The 19,914-nt window shown below is 44.3% G+C and overlaps 1 protein-coding gene across 1 annotated transcript in view; it reads left to right on the top strand.

The window, feature by feature from the left end:
- The window catches only part of ACSS1 (acyl-CoA synthetase short chain family member 1), an 81,549-nt gene that overhangs the window by 29,692 nt on the left and 31,943 nt on the right, over positions 1-19,914 (top strand). The window contains exons 3-4 of the mRNA XM_077814258.1: positions 14,366-14,565; positions 16,078-16,253. Coding sequence (XP_077670384.1) covers positions 14,366-14,565; positions 16,078-16,253 — 376 coding nt within the window. The remainder of the gene's footprint in view (positions 1-14,365; positions 14,566-16,077; positions 16,254-19,914) is intronic.

Genomic DNA, 19,914 nt, shown 5'->3' with positions numbered 1-19,914 from the left:
GCAATCTTGGGCAACCCAGGATTCTTTCTCGGTTTCTGGGGCAGAGCCTTGGAACAGGGCGAGGTCAGTGAGGGACCAGGAGGGTAAGAGGAGAGCGGAGAACAAGGGAATCAGACATTTCGGCTAGGCGTGCTGCAGCAGCCACAGCACGCAGGCGGGGGGGTAAGCCTTGGGCAACAGGGTCTAAAGTGGCAGAGAAATAAGCCACTGGGTGGTTCTTTTCTCCGTGCATCTGAGTGAGAACCCAAGTGCACACCCAGGTTGTTCGTGGCAGAAAAGGGTAAAAGGCTTAGAATAGTCAGGCAGCCCTAAGGCAGGGGCAGAAGCCAAACCCTGATTGAGGGAAACAAAGGCAGAATTGGCCTCAGGGGCCACGGCATGGGGTCAGGCACAGAGAATCGAGTGAGTTCCTGGAGAGGTTTTGCAAGGGAGGCATATTGGGGAATCCATTGTCTGCAAAATCCAGCCATGCCTAAAAACTTCTGGACCTGGCTTGGGGAGCAGGGTCGGGGAAAGCTAAGGATAGCTTGGACGCGGGTGGGAGAAAGTGCACGGGAACCCTGGGAGAGGAGAAAGCCGAGGTATGTGACAGAAGCTTGACAGAGTTGTAGTTTAGAGCGAGAAGCCTTGTGACCCTTATTTGCTAGGGCAGTAAGGAGCACTAAAGAGTCGGTTTCAGAGGCAGACAATGAAGGGGAACAGAGGAGTAGATCATCTACATATTGGACTAGTGTGTACCTGGACAGGAAAACAAGGTCAGCAAGGTCTCGGGCTAATGCTTGGGAAAAATATTACGGGCTTTCAGTATACCCCTGGGGCAGTATGGTCCATGTGTACTGTTGCCCCTTGTAAGAAAAGGCAAACAGGAACTGGGAGTCAGGGTGAACCGGGAGAGAAAAGAAAGCAGAGCACAAATCAACAACAGTAAAATGAGTTGCATCTGGTGGGATAGAAGCCAGAATCTTTGAGAGAGGCAAGTTTTGATTCTGTCCACCTATGATTTGCCTCTTCCCACCACTGCATGAAACAATCAGCCTCTCCTTTTGCCAATTTAGTTGTAGGTTGGCCGAGTTTCTTTTAAGACGTCTACTTGGTCTTTGTCCCAAGATCCTAACAGTGGCCACTGAATTTTGGGATTCTCCTGAGTTAGCCTTTTGCATTCCCATACACATCTTCCCCGCCCCCCCCCCCCCCAAGGTCAGCCTTTTGAAGCCATCCCCCACCCATGTCATGAGGTTTTCTGTTCATTAAAACACAACAATGCTAGCAACAAGACAAACACCACAGACAAACAACACAAAACATAGATCCATGGTATTCTGAGTTTTTCTTCCGCTGGCGCCAGCTTGCTTGTAGAGTCTAAAAACAAAAGAAACAATTTCAACCTCCCTGGTGGGGACAGATTATTGCTTCATAATAATACCACTTTCTTTTACAAATTTCCTTGCTAATTGCAGGAAAAACAGAAGAATTACCTCCAGGCTGTACTTATTTTGTTCTATAGTCAGGCTGTTCTATAGCCAGGCTAGTGAATTACCCCACTCACTGATCATTTATGAATTCATGAGGTGGTGTACCTCAGTTTCCCTTCTTGTGCAACAGACCATGTTTGCAATAGTTTCTCTGCTGTACCAAGCTATAGGTTTATTCTTAGGTAATAGCAGAGACACAGCTTCAGATTTTAGCACTATTCACACACACAAAATTCTTTTTTGCCTAACATCCCTTGCGCTGTGATTACTCTTTTACACAACTGTACCCCGATTACACTTCCATCTTGTACAACTAGACACAACCAGGAGCAGCCAAGTTAAGTTCCAATAGAAACCCCTTACATCCTTTATTGATTTTGATTACATTACCCAATAGTCAAACAATTTTGATCAGATTCTCTCTCTGCCTGCTGCCTGCAGCAGTCCCTTATAGACCATTTCTGTGGGAAAAGGGCCCATTTTCCCTCAGAATAGCTGTAAAGGCTTCTGGGGACAGAAGCATAGTGCTGGTAGTAGTCACTCTACCTGACCCCCTTAGCCTAGACCATTTTTCCAGAAATTTACAGGAGTCCGGACTCTTCCTAAAATACATAAACTGAGCCGGCGTTCCTTTAGGGAACTGTCCCGACTTAGACGTCTGGTTACCCATACAGGAGGACTTTACACACCAATCACACAAGAAGGAAAGTCGGGTTTGTCAGGGCGATGCCCAGTGCAACACACAAAAGGAGCCCACAGGCTACTGCCTCAATCACCCTTGCTTTCACACTAAGGGTTTTACCCAAGGCGCGGTGCGGCTGTGATTGTGCAGATTTCACTCACTCAGACCGTGGGGAGAGGAACCCTTTGGTCAGCCGATCCCCGGACGGAGACGGCGCCCAGACTCAAACACACCACAGGGAGGACGGATAGACACAGAGACAAGACAAAACACAGAAATAATTACCTGACCAGATTCCTGATGTCTGATCCCGGGATCCCTACCAGAACAGAGTGGGAACCAACAGGTTCGATGGCGTAGACTTCACTGTGGTCATGCACCCTTCTGTTCTGGTGGAGGACCGCTCGGGCCAAATGCCCAGGTGCCAGCTTGCCACGGCCGTCCTAAGAACAGGCAGGAGTCACACGGCCCCAGTGAAGACTATTGCCATCTCAGTGGAATCTCCAAATTGTCAAAGTCAGGTTCAGGACTCACATAATTTGTCAGACCGCTCTGTTTATTAGCAAAGCGCCTTGCCAATGCACCCAGATGTGAGCCCCTCTCTGAGGCCCAAGATAACTTATTTATACAGCTAAGCCAAAGCCAATTTAACATAAGAGACAAAAGAAAGCAGAAACTGACAAATATACATACATATCTTATTTGCATACAAACCTTTACCAATCTCCTAGCTCAGTAGGAGCTCTAAGTTAATTAGTTTGAGGACCATTGTCTCACACTCCTTAATGTTTCTCTTCCTGACAACTATATTTCAACAAACCCTTCAAGTAGCATTTCTTTAATGAATTATAATTTCAATATAATTCATTCTACTCTCACAGTGGCTTGCATAGCTCGTGCCTAAAGATGATTCAGACTAACAAAAAGAAAAGGAGTACTTGTGGCACCTTAGAGACTAACAAATTTGTTTGAGCAAAGCTTTTGTGAGCTACAGCTCACTTCATCGGATGCATGCAGTGGAAAATACAGTAGGGGGATTTTATATACACAGAAAACATGAAACAATAGGTGTTACCATACACAGTGTAAGGAGAGTGATCAGGTAAGGTAAGCTATTACCAGAAGGAGAGAAAAAAAACAAAACAAAAACCTTTTGTAGTGATAATCAAGGTGGGCCATTTCCAGCAGTTGACAAGAACGTGTGAGGAACAGTTTGGGGGGGGGACGAGAAATAAACATGGGGAAATAGTTTTACTTTGTGTAATGAAACATGCACTTCCAGTCTTTATTCAAGCCTAATTTAATGGTGTCCAGTTTGCAAATAAATTCCAATTCAGCAGCACTTGCTACCCAAGATCCATAAACCTGGAAATCCTGGGCGCCCCATCATCTCAGGCATTGGCACCCTGACAGCAGGATTGTCTGGCTATGTAGACTCCCTCCTCAGGCCCTACGCTACCAGCACTCCCAGATACCTTCGAGACACCACTGACTTCCTGAGGAAACTACAATCCATCGGTGATCTTCCTGATAACACCATCCTGGCCACTATGGATGTAGAAGCCCTCTACACCAACATTCCACACAAAGATGGACTACAAGCCGTCAGGAACAGTATCCCCGATAATGTCACGGCTAACCTGGTGGCTGAACTTTGTGACTTTGTCCTCACCCATAACTATTTCACATTTGGGGACAATGTATACCTTCAGATCAGCGGCACTGCTATGGGTATCCGCATGGCCCCACAGTATGCCAACATTTGTATGGCTGACTTAGAACAACGCTTCCTCAGCTCTCGTCCCCTAACGCCCCTACTCTACTTGCGCTATACTGATGACATCTTCATCATCTGGACCCATGGAAAAGAAGCCCTTGAGGAATTCCACCATGATTTCAACTATTTCCATCCCACCATCAACCTCAGCCTGGACCAGTCCACACAAGAGATCCACTTCCTGGACACTATGGTGCTAATAAGCGATGGTCACATAAACACCACCCTATACCGGAAACCTACTGACTGCTATTCCTACCTACATGCCTCCAGCTTTCATCCAGACCACACCACACGATCCATTGTCTTCAGCCAAGCTCTATGATACAACCACATTTGCTCCAACCCCTCAGACAGAGACAAACACCTATAAGATCTCTATCAAGCGTTCTTACAACTACAGTACCCACCTGCTGAAGTGAAGAAACAGATTGACAGAGCCAGAAGAGTACACAAGTTACCTACTACGGGACAGGCCCAACAAAGAAAATAACAGAATGCCATTAGCCGTCACCTTCAGCCCCCAACTAAAACCTCTCCAACGCATCATCAAGGATCTACAACCTATCCTGAAGGACGACCCATCACTCTCACAGATCTTGGGAGACAGGCCAGTCCTTGCTTACAGACAGCCCCCCAACCTGAAGCAAATACTCACCGGCAACCACATACCACACAACAAAACCACTAACCGAGGAACCTATCCTTGCAACAAAGCCCATTACCAACTGTGTCCACATATATATTCAGGGGACATCATCATAGGGCCTAATCACATCAGCCACGCTATCAGAGGCTCATTCATCTTCACATCTACCAATGTGATATGTGCCAGCAATGCCCCTTTGCCATGTACATTGGCCAGACCAGACAGGGTCTACGTAAAAGAATAAATGGACACAAATCAGACGTCAAGAATTATAACATTCAAAAACCAGTCGGAGAACACTTCAGTCTCTCTGGTCACTCGATTATAGACCTAAAAGTGGCAATATTACAACAAAAAAACTTCAAAAACAGACTCCAAGGAGAGACTGCTGAATTGGAATTAATTTGCAAACTGGACACCATTAAATTAGGCTTGAATAAAGACTGGGAGTGGCTGTGTCATTACACAAAGTAAAACTATTTCACCATGTTTATTCCCCCCCTCCCAACTGTTCCTCACACGTTCTTGTCAGCTGCTGGAAATGGCCCACCTTGATTATCACTACGAAAGGTTTTTTTGTTTTTTTTCCTCTCCTGCTGGTAATAGCTCATCTGAAGTGATCACTCTCCTTACACTGTGTATGATAACACCCATTTTTTCATGTTCTCTGTGTATACTTACTGTATTTTCCACTGCATGCATCCGATGAAGTGAGCTGTAGCTCACAAAAACTTATGCTCAAACAAATTTGTTAGTCTCTAAGGTGCCACAAGTCCTCCTTTTCTTTTTGAGGATATAGACTAACATGGCTGCTACTCTGAAACCTGTCAGACTAACAAGTTAGTGTCATAACATTCTAAACTACAGTAGTGTAACTATATATGGGATCAAATTTATTAGGAAAACGATCTAACTACATTTCTTTTGCAAGATACCACATCTAGAAAGAGTATTTGATGTCTCATGTGAAAATAACTAGCCTCTTTCCTTTAGAGAACTGTAGAGGATCTTTCTGTGGTTAAAGATAACACCAGAGTTACTGGAGAACGTTTCAATAAGATAGGAGAACAGTCATAGGCATGGTGAGAGCACAGCCACATGCTGATAACAGCCACCTTTTCTGGGGCCCTTTAGCACTGGTGGCTCTGTCAGCCATTTGTTCCAGGTATTGGGCGGTGGGTTTTGAGGACCTTGGGCGGGGAAGGAACGGAAGGATATGATTCAGGAAGTTTTTAATAGAGGTACTATAGAGACAAGAGGAAAAACGTTTGCATTCATTAGGTTATGATTTTAGCAGGAGCATTGGCTCAGATAATGACTTGCTGGCTGAGTTCAACAGTTTTCTGTGCTTTTGCCAGCAGATGTTGCTATGATTAATAGGGCCAGCTTTGAGAGCTTGCACAGCATTTGTCAAGCATTCAGAAGAGAAGGAAAGCAAACAATTTTTCAAGGAAGAAAGTGATGATTATCCCAGCAGCCCTGCTTCCTTCTGGCATGGTGCTTCCACACACGAAGCCTGAACCAAAGCCCTTTGAAATCAGTGGAAAGACTTGGAAGCCCATACCCATGGCCATGGAGCCAGCTGCGAGAGCAGTGCTGTTGCTTCTTAGCAGGCAGGAATGTGCATGTTAGCTCCCTCCTGCTAATATTCCTAATCGCGCCATGTCAAATTCAATGAAAGAACAGGCTAGCCATGCGGCACCCTGTTGGAGGGCATCTGAGTGTTGCTAGCATGGCTCTTCAGTTATAGATTCAACTCCTACAGGGTCAGTTTTTAATTTTTTAAAAATTTAATTGATTTCCCCCAATTCCTTCACCTCTGCCAGAGACTGACAGTATGTGTGGTTTAGAAGGAGCCTGAGCCTAGAGACAGTTGGTTTGGGTAACAAGTTGCTTACTTCCTCTCCCAGATCGTTACTGCAGATATTAGATAAGACCAGACCTAGCCCTGGTCCCTGAGGTAAGCCACGAGAAATACCCTCCCACAGATGGACATGTAACCGTTCGTTTGTTTATGGCCAGTTAGCCATGCTGTTATCCAGGCTAGTGGCAATTCATTTTTCAAGTAACGTTTTGTGAGACCATTATTTCAGTTTTGTGCTGGTGTCAATCCTTCATTTTAACTAATTCTTCAAACTTCTTGTCTTTATTTTTCTTGCTAAAGATGAATTTTTGAAGAGAGAGTTCAGAATCTCATCCCTTTTGGGGTCATCATTAATTTTATCCCCATCTTCGTCTATGAATGGACCTGTTGTCTCCCGGGTCTTCTCTTTTTTTTACATCTGTAAAAGCCCTTCATATTCTCCTTGGCCCCTTTTGCTAGCAGGGGTTCATTTGCCTTTGCTGTCCTTATCTTCTCTCTGCAGACTGCAACTGACTCTGTGAATTTGGTTGCCTCCCCCTTTCTCGTTTCTAGTACAGGTTTTGTTTTATTAACTACAGCGCTTTGAGCAGCCCTATTATGAAGCCTCATTGTCCAGCTCTTAACTCTTGGAATCAGCTTTTTCAGAGGAACTGCAGTCTGTTGTGCCATAAACTGGAGTGTCTTTAAGGTTTCCCCAGCTGTATCTTAGATTGGTGAATATTAATACTTCCTCTTTTTACACCATACTCACTAAATGTTTGACTTTCCCAAAAATCTAACACCCTTTCTTCGATTTCCTGAATTCAAGGAGCTTGTGATCACGGGTCCCAAGCGTCCTCATTATTTTGTCACTTCCTCTGTAGATCTAGATGGCTTCTCTTGCCTTCCCTCTGCATAGGAATAATTTAGATGTTTGACTGGCCGATAGAGAGTCAAATTCCTCTACAAATACACTGTCTTGCAGATGAGAACCTTGCGAGTTGCTCCAAGATTCTCCTCTGGTGGTTTATAGTAGATCCTAAAGCGTCCCCACCACACCCTGCATTGTCAGTTAGCTCCCTTGCAGTGTAAAAGTTTTTGATCTTCAAAACTCCACCCCCTACATCCTTTCTTCCTCTATAAATATTGTACCCATCTGTATGGATATTTCGCTTTCGAGAATCATCCCTCTGGGGTTCCGTTATGCCCACTTGCTCATAACCTTCATAATTTAGTTTAGCTTTGAGTGGTTCTTGTTTGGTTCCCATGCTCCTTTTGTGTGCAGACGGGTAAAAGCAGGTCTGGGGTAAATGCCACTCTCCCACATAGATGCCTCTTTCCTCTCCAGGGCTGTTGTGATGGAACTCTGGTCTGCACAGCCTGAGGGAGCAGGTTGACGTCAGCAAGAAGAGCAAGAAAGTAAGAAATAGCTACTGTATCCAGCCTTCCTCCCCGCCTTTAAGTCCTTTGGGATTTACAGTGCTTAAAACAGTGTACGTTATTCCCCTTCCATGATTTTTCAGTCCCACAGAGGATGTCTGCTTGTGGGAGAGGCAGGTGCTTTGTAGCCTAGGTGAGAAACACAAGACTTGCAGAGGTTGCTTCCTGACAGACAGGGATTTTATTTAAGTTTCTTCCTTGTAGATTCCAGCTGCCCCACCTTCTAATAGCCACCTCCCCTCCAGGTCTCTTCCATCATGGACCTCACGTCCAAGAAGGGATAACGTGAGAGTGACAGTGACTTAGCAGCCGTGGGTTTGTCCTCCTCGTCTGTGCTTTTAAGGTGCAAAGTTAACAGGTCAATGGAATAAAGAGCCTAAAGTTCTGTAACTGTTCCTTAATGCTTATTAACTCAGTGAAGCTCCGTCATTAAGCAAATAACTCTAGATCAGTCATGAGAGTTCCTGTGCGTTTCTACAGATGCTGTTCCTGAGAGTTAAGTAAATAAACAAGCATTTAAACAATTAGAATATAACTTCTGAATTAGGGCTTTTTTGGCATTTCTATTCAGGACAAGCAGGTAGTGTACTAATAAGCATAGACATATTTTTTTTCTCATTTTCCATTGCGGTTAAGTGGTTGTCATCCTGCTTGCCCACAACCATCTGCTTGAGGGTCATTTCCTCCTGTACAGCCCAGCTGATCAGCAAAAACAGTTTCTGTTTGTCTTGCTACATTTTATGTTTGATTTATTATCATAGCTCTCAAGTGTTAAAGAAGATTTGAACTGTACCTAGAAGCCTGATGTGACATTTTGACTTAGTGTTAGAGTAACAGTAATTTGTGCCATGAGTCCTGATGGTTGTGTTTATTTAAAAATTGCATTGAAACAAGGACTCTGAAACCAAATGATCTGAATAAACAAACTGCACACTGGTTGCATTCTGTGTCCACATGGGCACACCTGCACACAGCTCTGTCTGTATACCTATATAGCACGGATTTCTATGGGGCCTTTCTGCATAGAGCAGTGGTCTCCAACCTTTTTACGCCCAAGATCACTTTTCGAATTTAAGGACAACCCAGAATCTACCCCTCTCCTTCCCCAAGGCCACGTCTCACTCACTCCATCCTGCCCCCTCACGGTTCCCCGTTCCTGGCCAATGGGAGCTGCGAGGGCAGTGCTTGCAGGCAGGAGCAGCGTGCTAAGACCCCTGCCCCTCCTCATGGGGCCATGCTGGCTGCTTCTAGGAGCGGCGTGGGGTGTGGCAGGCAGGGAGCCTGCCTTAGCAGCAGCCCAGCAGCATCACCGGAGACCACAATCGACTAGGAGAGTCCCCAGGATTGACCAGTCAATTGGGATCGACCGGTTGGGGACCACTGGCATAGAGCATCATAAAGTGAACTATAGATAGGGTTATTTATTCCCATTATGTGACATTTTAGAACAAGAAGTAAAAAGAATATGGGTGCTCATTGCACAGGAAGTCAATGAGGCTTAGTAAGAACATAGCAAGATTAAGGGGAAAAAGTTGGGCATTTATATGGATAACAAGAATATTCTGAGTTAGAAAACTTATTGCTAACAAAAATTTTGGAAGGGATATTAAACGTTGTGCTTTCAGATTTAAGCCAGCTGCTATTAGCAGTCTCTAGCTATTAGAGATCAGGATGAGACCTAACGCAAGGGGCAGATTACCCCACATCTGCTGGTCTATACTATTATGTTGACCACTTTTACAAGTCTAGGATATATTTTTGTACAAAGCATGCCTTGTGAGGTACCATTTGAAAATTCATGATCTGCTGAACATTATTATCCTGGTAAAATATGTGTATCAACATTGTATGTAAAGTTATGAGGTTCTGCTGTGTAGCATTGTTATAACATACTCCAGTGTTAAGAAAAGCAGGCCCAAACCAGTTTTTCAGAGACAAAGACACACTGACACCCCAGCCAGGTGTTAAAGAGCTATCACTTGCTTAAGCTGCCATTCTCCAGGAACAGGAAGGTGTGAATAAGAAATTTACATTTAATCACAGGGACAGTTCAACCCTCATATCCACAAGAGACTACTTGTTGCTTGCACCCCAGTGCAGGGAGGGGTAATTCTCAAGGTGCGGGGAAGGGTATAAAAATGGAGGACACACACAACACAAATGACCTCTCTCCTCCTTCATCTCTGCTCATGACATCAACGACTCAAAGAACTGAACTAAGGGGGTGAGGTCCCAGGCTGAAAGGAGACCCAGCCTGTGAAATTTATTGCAGCATATGGTGAGATAAAATCTTTGCTTTTAAATTCACATAGCTTGTTAAGTTAAGTATTAGCTGCATTTTACTCTTTTATTTTCTTTTGTAACCAGTTCTGACTTGTATGCATCATCACTTGTAATCACTTAAAATCTATCTTTCTGTAGTTAATTAACTTATCTTATTGTTTTATCTTAACCAGCATGTTTGGACTAGTGTGGGAAACTCCATTTGGAATAACAAGGGTGGTGCATATAGCATTTTCCTTTGAAATGAGGGACTTGCTATGAGCTTGCCCTGTCCAGCACGCTACTGAACAAGACGTACATTTCTGGGGGACAAGGCTGGGATCAAGAATTCGAAGGTGTCTCCCCGTATATAGTTAATGAATGACTGATCAGAGTGCTCATGTATTTATCTGGGAATGAATTTGCTGGGTGGGGGGAGGGCGATCTAGGAGTACAGAACACAATTGCCCATTTTGGATTTGAGGCTAACTTTCCTGTTTCTTGAAAAAATCTCATGGGATTTTTAATGACCACCGATCGTTATTCTGTCTTCCCCTTTTCCCTCTGTGCGTCTGCATCCCATCCACCTCCTTCCCATGCAGATGGAGGTGCTATCTTAAAATATTAGGGGACCAAGCTAATTCCAACCTCACAGGATTCCTCTTGTAATGCTCCCATTAGCTGTATACATCCCACATGGTGCTAGAAATGTTGTGCTATCAGGAGTGCTGTGCATGGCTGAGGCTTGGTCTGCACTTGAAAGTTGTATGGGAATACCTGTGTCAGCCAGGGGTGTGAAAAACTGGCCAGCATAGCCGTGCTAATATAGCCCCCAGTGTAGATGCAGCTATGTCCGCAGAAGACTGCTTCTGTCAATGTAGCTATATCATTTGGGGAGGTGGTGTTCCTACATCGATGATAACACCCCTTCTGTTGGTGTAGGCTGCATCTGCACTCCTGGGCTGGGCTGCCATAGTCTCCAGGGTAGTATAGACCTACCCTTAGCAAGGTTGTGTGGCTTGTCCACATTAATTCATAGTGAGGTGTGGTCTGTGTAGAAAAGAGTGAGTTAGTTTTTGCTGACCAGTGGAAGAGTGGCAAGGGAGAGTAGGACAGAGTCAGTTTTTCTTTTTAATGGTTGGATGCAAAATATCTTGAGCTTCTGTCAAAAAAAATATTGAAGCCATCCCTGGACCTAATGTGGTGATAGGGGGCGCTGTGCTGCAGAGACGGGGGTGGGTGAGTTACTAGAGGGTACTTTCCTGTCTGAGTCAGCACTAACCCCAGCGTACCAGTGTGGTGCTAGGGGAGATAAGATCTTTTACACCCACAGACACCAAGATCCAATGAATTTCAGAACCTAGGAGAGAGTTTTCATCACATGTGATCTCCCTGCCATGCCCCAGGGCTGTTGTTTCCTGGGTTTCAGCAGCTCAAAGCTCCTGCTGCCTTCAGGGGGCCCCAGAGCTTTCCCTAGCCCTCTGGCTACTTGGCTCATGCTAGCTCCTTTACCAATACCACATCCTGGAATAATCTGGGTTGCTCTTGGAGTTCTTCAATCCAAGCACTAAACCATGCTGAGACCTGTTTTGTTTGTGAACCATGACAACACCTTGCCCCAAGGTGTGGCTGTTCTGGTCTGTTCTCCACAGTACAGATGCTGAAGGAAATGTATGAGAAATTGCAATCTGTGAAGCGCACAATGCTGTCTTTTTTGTTTGACAGAGGACCATTTCTGCCATTAACCCAATGCATCATGTGGACAGGCAGTGTGAATAGTGCATTTATTCTTATTCGGTGCTTTTGGGTTTCTTTCTACAAGGAACTGGATTGTGGTTTTGTTCTTGTGACAATGACCCCCTGTACCATCATTCCAAATAATGTCATACCATAATGAAATTATACATTGTAAGGAGCATGACCCGGTTGTTGATCACACTCTTGTAAAATATACTGTTCAGACTAGTCTCTCAGGGGTATATTTCACTCTGCCTCTGCTCTCATACATGTAAAATAAATGCAGTGTTTATCCTTGCAGCTTAGACATTTCTGAAATATCAAGTAGTTACTGCAGTTCTGCTCCAAGATGCCAAAGTTTTTTGTTGAAGTGAATTTATGGCCTGATTTTCAGAGGTTTTGAGCAGCCAGAGCTTCCACTGAAGTCAATGAGAGCTGTGCCGCCCAGCAGCGCTGAAAATCGGGCCATACTTGAAGAGCCAAATATAGTAATAGGCTTGCAGCTACTGCAATTGCTGCATTGCTTAGGCAACCTGGCAAAACACAAAGACACATTACCGTCCATTCTACTGCCACCTACATTGTTCCACTGATATTATTCAAAGGTTCATTCATATATTCAAAGGCCAGAAGGGACCATTGTGATCATCTAGTCTCACCTCTTGTATAATATAGGCCAGAGAACTGCACCAAAACAATCACTAGAGCAGATCTTTTAGAAAAAAATCATCCAGTCTTGTTTTAAAAATTGTCAGTGATGGTTAATTACTCTCACCATTAAAAATTAACTCCTTATTTCCACTCTGAATTTGTCTAGCTTCAGCTTCCAGCCAGTGAATCATGTTAGACCTTTCTCTGGTAGACTGAAGAGCCCATTGTTCAATATTTGTTCCCCGTTTAGCTCCATATAGATGGCAATCAAGTCATCCCTTAATCTTCTCTTCGTTAAAATAAACAGATTGAGCTCTTTGATTCTGTCACTATAGGCGTGTTCTCTAATCCTTTAATCATTCTCATGGCTCTTTTCTGAAGTGTCTCCGCTTTTTCAGTATGCTACCCTATACGGACAGAGGAGTTTCAACTTTTGTTTTTGTCACAATTAAGTGTCTGCTCCCCTGAGGTGATTTTGAAAAGTAAACACATTCTGTTGTCTCTTAATGCAGTTTGGATGCTTAGGACCATATACTTGATCTGCATATGCAGCTCCCATTGACTTTATCACCAATACAGATGCCCATCTGGATTAAAGACAGTGTACAATAATGCTTTCTCTGATGAAAGCATGTCCTGTAAACTTCATTGAAGGGCTGCAGTGCACTTTCTAGAGAGATGGAGGTAGCCTGAAATGTTGCAGACCAAGGCAGCTTATTCTGGGAGTGTCTCTCCTAAGTCCCATGGCCAGGTGTTCTGCCTCTGTGGAAAACGGAAGGTGTTTGTGAGAATAGCAGATGCTAGTGGGGACTAAATTTAGCTGCTCGGCAAACCACTGTTTTTTTTTTTTTTAAATCATTATCTTATCCAGATGGTGAATTGCATTGAGGAATGAGTGGGCAGCTTGGAACAGTGAACTGGCATAAACCAAAATTCATATAAAAACATATTAGCTTGATTAAAAATCTTGTAGCCTGATGTGCAGGAGATCAGACTAGATGATCATGATGGTCCCCTCTGGCCTTAAAATCTGTAAGTCTAAATATGGTACCCTATCATTAAAGAGAATCTGTGTCCGAATGAACCCTGTAACCACAAGACCAATCCATTTCTTGCCTCCACATATCTATGTATAGCCTCCTCTTCGTTATTTTGTGGCTGTCTCCTCAGCTTCTCTTCTGAGTGCTGCATTGGTTACGTGCAAGTGTTGATTTTGGCTAGGAGCTGAAAAAGCTGGGCGATTGCGCTGTTTACATCAGATATAAAGGAGATACAGATCTGGGCATAGACTGAGAACTGCTGGCACTTCAGCCTGTGCTGTCTCACCAGCTGCCCAACGGCCTCATATAGGGTATGTCTACACTGCAAGTAAAGGTGATTGTAGCACTGGTAGGCATATCTCTCCTGGTGTTAATTCAGATAGCACAGGTAACAATAGCAGTGAAGACAGCGTGGCATGGGCTTCAGTTGCCTGAGTACAAGCCAGCCAGGGACCCTGGGTACCTACTCAGTGGGGTTGCTAGCCTCTGCTGAAGTCCACGCCACCACCTTTCTGATTATTATTACCTGGGCTAGCTAGATATAAAGTTAGCTTGGGTATGCCTACCCATGATACAGTCACGTCTTCCCGTGTGGTATAGCCATCCCCAGAGAAGCTGGAAAGTATGGGGGAGAAGATTGAACCTTGTAGGACTATACAGATAAGAGCTTTGAGGATGGATGAGCAGTTGCCCATCATGACCCTCTGGGTTCAGGTTCCTACGTTTGTAGACATAAACCTTTAATTAGGAGTAAATGAATGTAAAGCAGCTTGCAGGTGAAAATGACAAGAAACTCTCTTTCTGTGCTGCAGGGAACTTCTGGACATGACCTGCCGTCTTGCCAACACACTGAAGAAATATGGAGTACAAAAAGGGGACAGGGTTGCAATCTATATGCCTGTGACTCCACTGGCTGTGACTGCCATGTTGGCTTGTGCCAGAATTGGTGCTGTTCATACAGTGGTCTTTGCTGGATTCAGTGCAGAATCTTTAGCTGGGAGGATCATTGATTGTAAGTAGTTTTAAAATGATGAACAAGCATATTAGGAAAGTGCTTTGCTCCTTGGAGGATTGATCCTTTGATCCAGATTCAACATTCAGCTTTCAAAGAAAGGCACACCCAGAATATGGTTGGCTTATTCTCCTCTTGCTGGGCAGTTCAGTTCTCTCCTTAGCAGAAGCATCAGAGTACTATCACTGCGTTGACTCTCTATGTTCCTGATTGTCATGAACGGCTGGGGGTTTAATAAGCTTTCAAAATCACTGTAACATTCAATCAATTTTAAATGGCTGTCAAATAATGTTTAAACCATAGGGAAAACTGAGATCTCTTGAGGGGAAGGGGAGCTGGTTATGTTCTCTTATAGTGAAGTGACAGTATCCTAGTGCATTCTTGTGAAGTGCTAACTCTGCAGCGTGTAATTATTTATTTGTATTTCTGAAGTGCCTAACGGCCCCAATTAAAGATCAGGGCCCCGTTGTGTTAATCATGGTATAAGCATATATCGACAGTTGCTACCCCGAAGAGGTTATAATATAAATCAATAAACCAATGATAGACAACACAGAAACAAAGTATCAAAAGGCAGAGGTTTAATACAAAACATTAGGTGCTATGATTATTACAAGTACATCTTTTAAAAAATCATCTTTCTCTATGGCTAGCACGAGGAATTAAGTCTCGGAGTATTTTGAATGGAAGGTAATCTAGGCGGGGCAAGTAAAGGTTTTGTCTTATCTCTGGTAACTAGTGTAGGGGTTATGGGTAAACATTCCTTTATTATACAGCTATATATCTGCTACATAAATAACATAACATGAAATGTGTGTTGCAATTTGAAGTGCTATGTTGAAGTGGTACAGTTGTGTTATGGCTCCCAGGAAAATCCAGAAATCCTGAAAACCCCACATGAGATAACTGGGTGCTAGAAATCCACTGCCATCTTTTAAAAAAACAAAATAAACCCACCCCTCCCCCCAAAAAAATCCAAAGGACGCTGAATTTGCTTGGAATTGGGGTTGAATGGAAGATTTGAAGGGGCTGAAATGAGCTAAGATCAAGTGTAAGTAGTCTCTTGGCCTGTCCAAAGCCGTGATCAAGTGTCTTGATGTTTTTGGTCTTTTGGCCTTGAGATGAAAACCTTGTCTGTGTCTCTTGGACCTTGAAGTGAAAAAATTATCTACTCCATAGAAAAGGTATGAGAATTGTCTGGAAGAAGATGGTGTTTACTCATTAAGGGACCTGATCAATTCCCATTAAAATCAGCAAAAAGGCTCATTGATTTTAGTAGGCTTTGGATCAGGCCGTAATTCTCTTCCTCTACCTTGGGATTGCAAAGGCCATCTTGCCTTCAGTTTATCAGGATTACAAGGAGCATTTGTCAGTGATGTTGGCTGTTACTGTCTGATAGAATTTCTGAGTAGCCGCACCATTGTAATGTGTGACTTAATATCCCCATGTGTGACACAGGGTGAAGGTAGTGAAAAACAAACTGATAGGTCTGTAAAATCTCTCTCTTGTTAGCTGGCTGCAAAGCTGTCATTACCTACAACCAGGGAGTCAGGGGAGGACGAGTTGTAGAGCTGAAGAAGACTGTGGATGAAGCTGTAAAGAATTGTCCAAGTGTCAAGCATGTCTTTGTGGCTCAGAGAACAGACAACGCAGTCCCCATGGGTAATCGTGACATTCCTCTTGAAGAAGTATGTTGACTTTGTTAAATGTCACCCTTTTATCTAGGTATTTCCTACAGGGTGTGATGGTTTATATCTCAGCAGGTCCCCATGACAATTACCAAACACATTTTCAGGGACAGTCAGAGGCAGGGCTAGAAGCTGTGTTCTTAAAATGACTATGTAAGGGCACTACTAGCGGAGCTAAGGAGAAAGTACAAAATCAGCTTAATCTAGAACGGACACCTGTGTAAATGACACGGACTATTTTATATTGGCCTTTGTTGCTATGTAGTCTCTGTGCATTATGCTGACGAGGAATATCTCTGTGGTCTGTGTAGTCTCATTTTATAAATGTGGTAGATTAAAAGAATTTGAAGCAGTTACGTATTTTCTTTTCTCTCCTTTTAGTATTTTAAACCTCAACTTTTTTTTCTTTGGTCTGGTTTCTACAAATCCAGACTGCTGGCTTCAGTCTGTCTTCTCTGACACATGTAGCAAAGGGATAAAAAACCTATGGCTGGCCTGGATCAGCTGACTCAGGCTCGTGGGGCTTGGGCTCTGGGGCTGAAAAATTGCTGTGTAGAATTTGGACTATGGCTGGAGGGTCCCAGAGCTCAGGCTGCAATCCGAACCCGAATGTCTACACAACAGTTTTTAGCCCTGCAGCCTGAGCCCTGTGAGCCCAAGTCAGCTGAGCCAAGCCAAGCCAGCCGCGGCTATGCCATTGGGCTTTTATCCGCTGTAGACGTGTATCCTCAATCCTCAGTCAGCAATTTTGCTTGCTCCAAGGTAGGAATGTAAACACCGTTTAAAAAGTTCACTGTTTAAACGATTAAGAAATATTTTGTTTAAACGGTTAACTGATTAAAGGGCTGGCTGGTGTGGCTGGGGCCAATCTGGCCAGCGTGGCTGGGGCTGGAGCCGCTCCAGCCGGGGCCAGGACTGTTTGGGGCGGGGCTGCTGGGGCCGGCCAGCCAGTTGGCCTGGGGGGGTTAATGGTTAAGGCAGGTTGACATTTTACATCCCTACTCCAAGGCTCCTGCTACTGCCCTAGTCTTAACCCCCTCCCCCAGATCAGAGGAATGGTTACGGCACCGTTCTCCTAATATGGACGCTAAGACCTGGAGTACTCTAAACAAAATGGTGTTACTTACAGTTTCTGTAGCTTCTGCTGCCTGTAGAATGCCTTGCATTTACACACAACAGGTGTCATAGAATCATAGAATATCAGGGTTGGAAGGGACCTCAGGAGGTCATCTAGTTCAATCCCCTGCTCAAAGCAGGACCAATCCCCAACTAAACCATCCCAGCCAGGGCTTTGTCAAGCCTGAGCTTAAAAACTTCTAAGGAAGGAGATTCCACCACCTCCCTAGGTAACGCATTCCAGTGTTTCACCACCCTCCTAGTGAAAAAGTTTTTCCTAATATCCAACCTAAACCTCCCCCACTGCAACTTGAGACCATTACTCCTTGTTATGTCATCAGCTACCACTGAGAACAGTCTAGAGCCATCCTCTTTGGAACCCCCTTTCAGGTAGTTGAAAGCAGCTATCAAATCCCCCCTCATTCTTCTCTTCCGCAGACTAAACAATCCCAGTTCCCTCAGCCTCTCCTCATAAGTCATGTGTTCCAGTCCCCTAATCATTTTTGTTGCCCTCCGCTGGACTCTCTCCAATTTTTCCACATCCTTCTTGCAGTGTGGGGCCCAAAACTGGACACACTACTCCAGATGAGGCCTCACCAATGTCGAATAGAGGGGAACGATCACATCCCTCGATCTGCTGGCAATGCCCCTACATATACATCCCAAAATGCCATTGGCCTTTTTGGCAACAAGGGCACACTGTTGACTGACTTACTGGTTAATTGCAATGACCAGAACGATGTCTTTCATTGAGGGAACCAGAGCAGATTACAACAGATTCTCCCCAGTGTGGACAGGAACCTTAAATGTTGCAGCTGCATTAGTTCAGAAGATGGCCCTTTGAATTACATTCACAGTGGACTGCAATGCCTGGTGGTTGGAAATTACCTCAAATCCTCTCTCCCTGCAACAGTACTAAGTATCAAGGAGAAAGTGCTTCAGGAATTCCAGAATATATCGATGCTACTCCAGCCGTAACCATGCTGTGTGTGGACATGCCAGGACGGTTCTGTCAATCTCTGTAGAACGTCTTTTACCTCCCCAAACTGGACGTACTGTGTGGAGCTGCAGCAATAACCAAGACACAGGAGAGGCATTAATATACGGAAAGGACAGTGTAATTGTCCCATCTCTACTGAGAATGATTGTTTGGGAATATTTACAGTCTACATGGCCTGGGGGAGAAAGGAGTGACCGTTAAAATGTGTTTTAGATGGTACATCTGGGAACATGCAGCTTGATGCAGAGTAGCTGTGTCAGTTTGTCAGAAGCAATAAACAAAGTACTTGGCACTTTTGCCACTGGAAATCACTACTTTGCAGCTAAAAAAATGACACAGGAGTGGAAATACATGTACTGGGCCAAGTATGCTCCAGTTATAGGAGATACAGCTAATAATAAACACTAACCAGAATAAACCTGCCTTGTTGGTCAGAAACTATCTTAGTCCATGAACCACGTATAAACTGGGGCAGTGATGTCTCCCTGAGTCTGCAAATAACCTGAAACAATTGATCTGAGAGATGTAAACTGACCAGGCATCAGTTAATCCTGAAACTTAATATCAACATCATTATCATTGTTGTTAAGTCTTTCCTTGTTGATCATTTTAGGATAAACATCCAGCTACTAAGTTTATCCCACAATCCCAAACTGCCTTCCATGCAGTCCAAGGTACCGAAAGCCCTAACTATTCCTTTCTCTAGTAGTTGCCAAAAACTTCCAGCTTCTCCTTTTTGCGGTGTAGTTGTGTGTTTTTAATACAGATATCTGAGACACATTGAAAATACAGGGACAGTGTGAAAGAAATTGAACTCCATGTTAAAATAAATGACACAGGGATACTGTATGGATCAGCAGGACTTGAACCCAAGCCTGCAGGCAACCAACATCCCCACACTGTCACTTGGTGGCAATTGTAGCCTGGCTGCTCCCTCTGACCCACAGTCCACAGAGGTTGCTATGACTGCTGCTTCTGAACTCCTGGGATTGATGTTGGCTATGACTTGGATTCTGACTCCCAGTCGACCCCTGGAACCTCAGCACTGACCCTGATGCCTGGGATTGACCCTCAGCTTGACTCCTGACTCTGGCTCTGACCCTTGGCTTCGGTTCCCAGCTCCCAAGGTCCTACCTACCTTTGCCCAAGATCCTGACACAGACGAAATTATTCATTTTCATATTTAATTCACTAATATACTCCAAATTTGAACTGAACTGATGCTGCTGCCTTGGAGTGCTGCAGGTACCAGTTGGTTGTGCTGCAAAATTTAAGTCCGTCTTGCTGTGGAGCACGTGGGGACTTTGTCGTGCCTGGGCTGGGTATATGACCATCGGAATATGCCTTGACTAAAGGTCACAATAAATACATGATATGATGAGCTCTGTCATTTGCCGGATGTGTAAAATTTATGTCTGACCCTATTGGGTGCTTGTTTTGGTAAGATCGATTTGTCAAATGCTTAGAAGTGACTGGAACTAGATGCAGGCTCTCAGGCATATTTGCTTGTAAATACAGGTCACCTTACAGTGTTTAAAGGGCACT

This window comes from Eretmochelys imbricata, chromosome 3 (assembly GCF_965152235.1).
Source record: "Eretmochelys imbricata isolate rEreImb1 chromosome 3, rEreImb1.hap1, whole genome shotgun sequence".
NCBI lineage: Eukaryota > Metazoa > Chordata > Testudines > Cheloniidae > Eretmochelys > Eretmochelys imbricata.
This window is presented reverse-complemented; position numbering and strand designations above follow the sequence as displayed.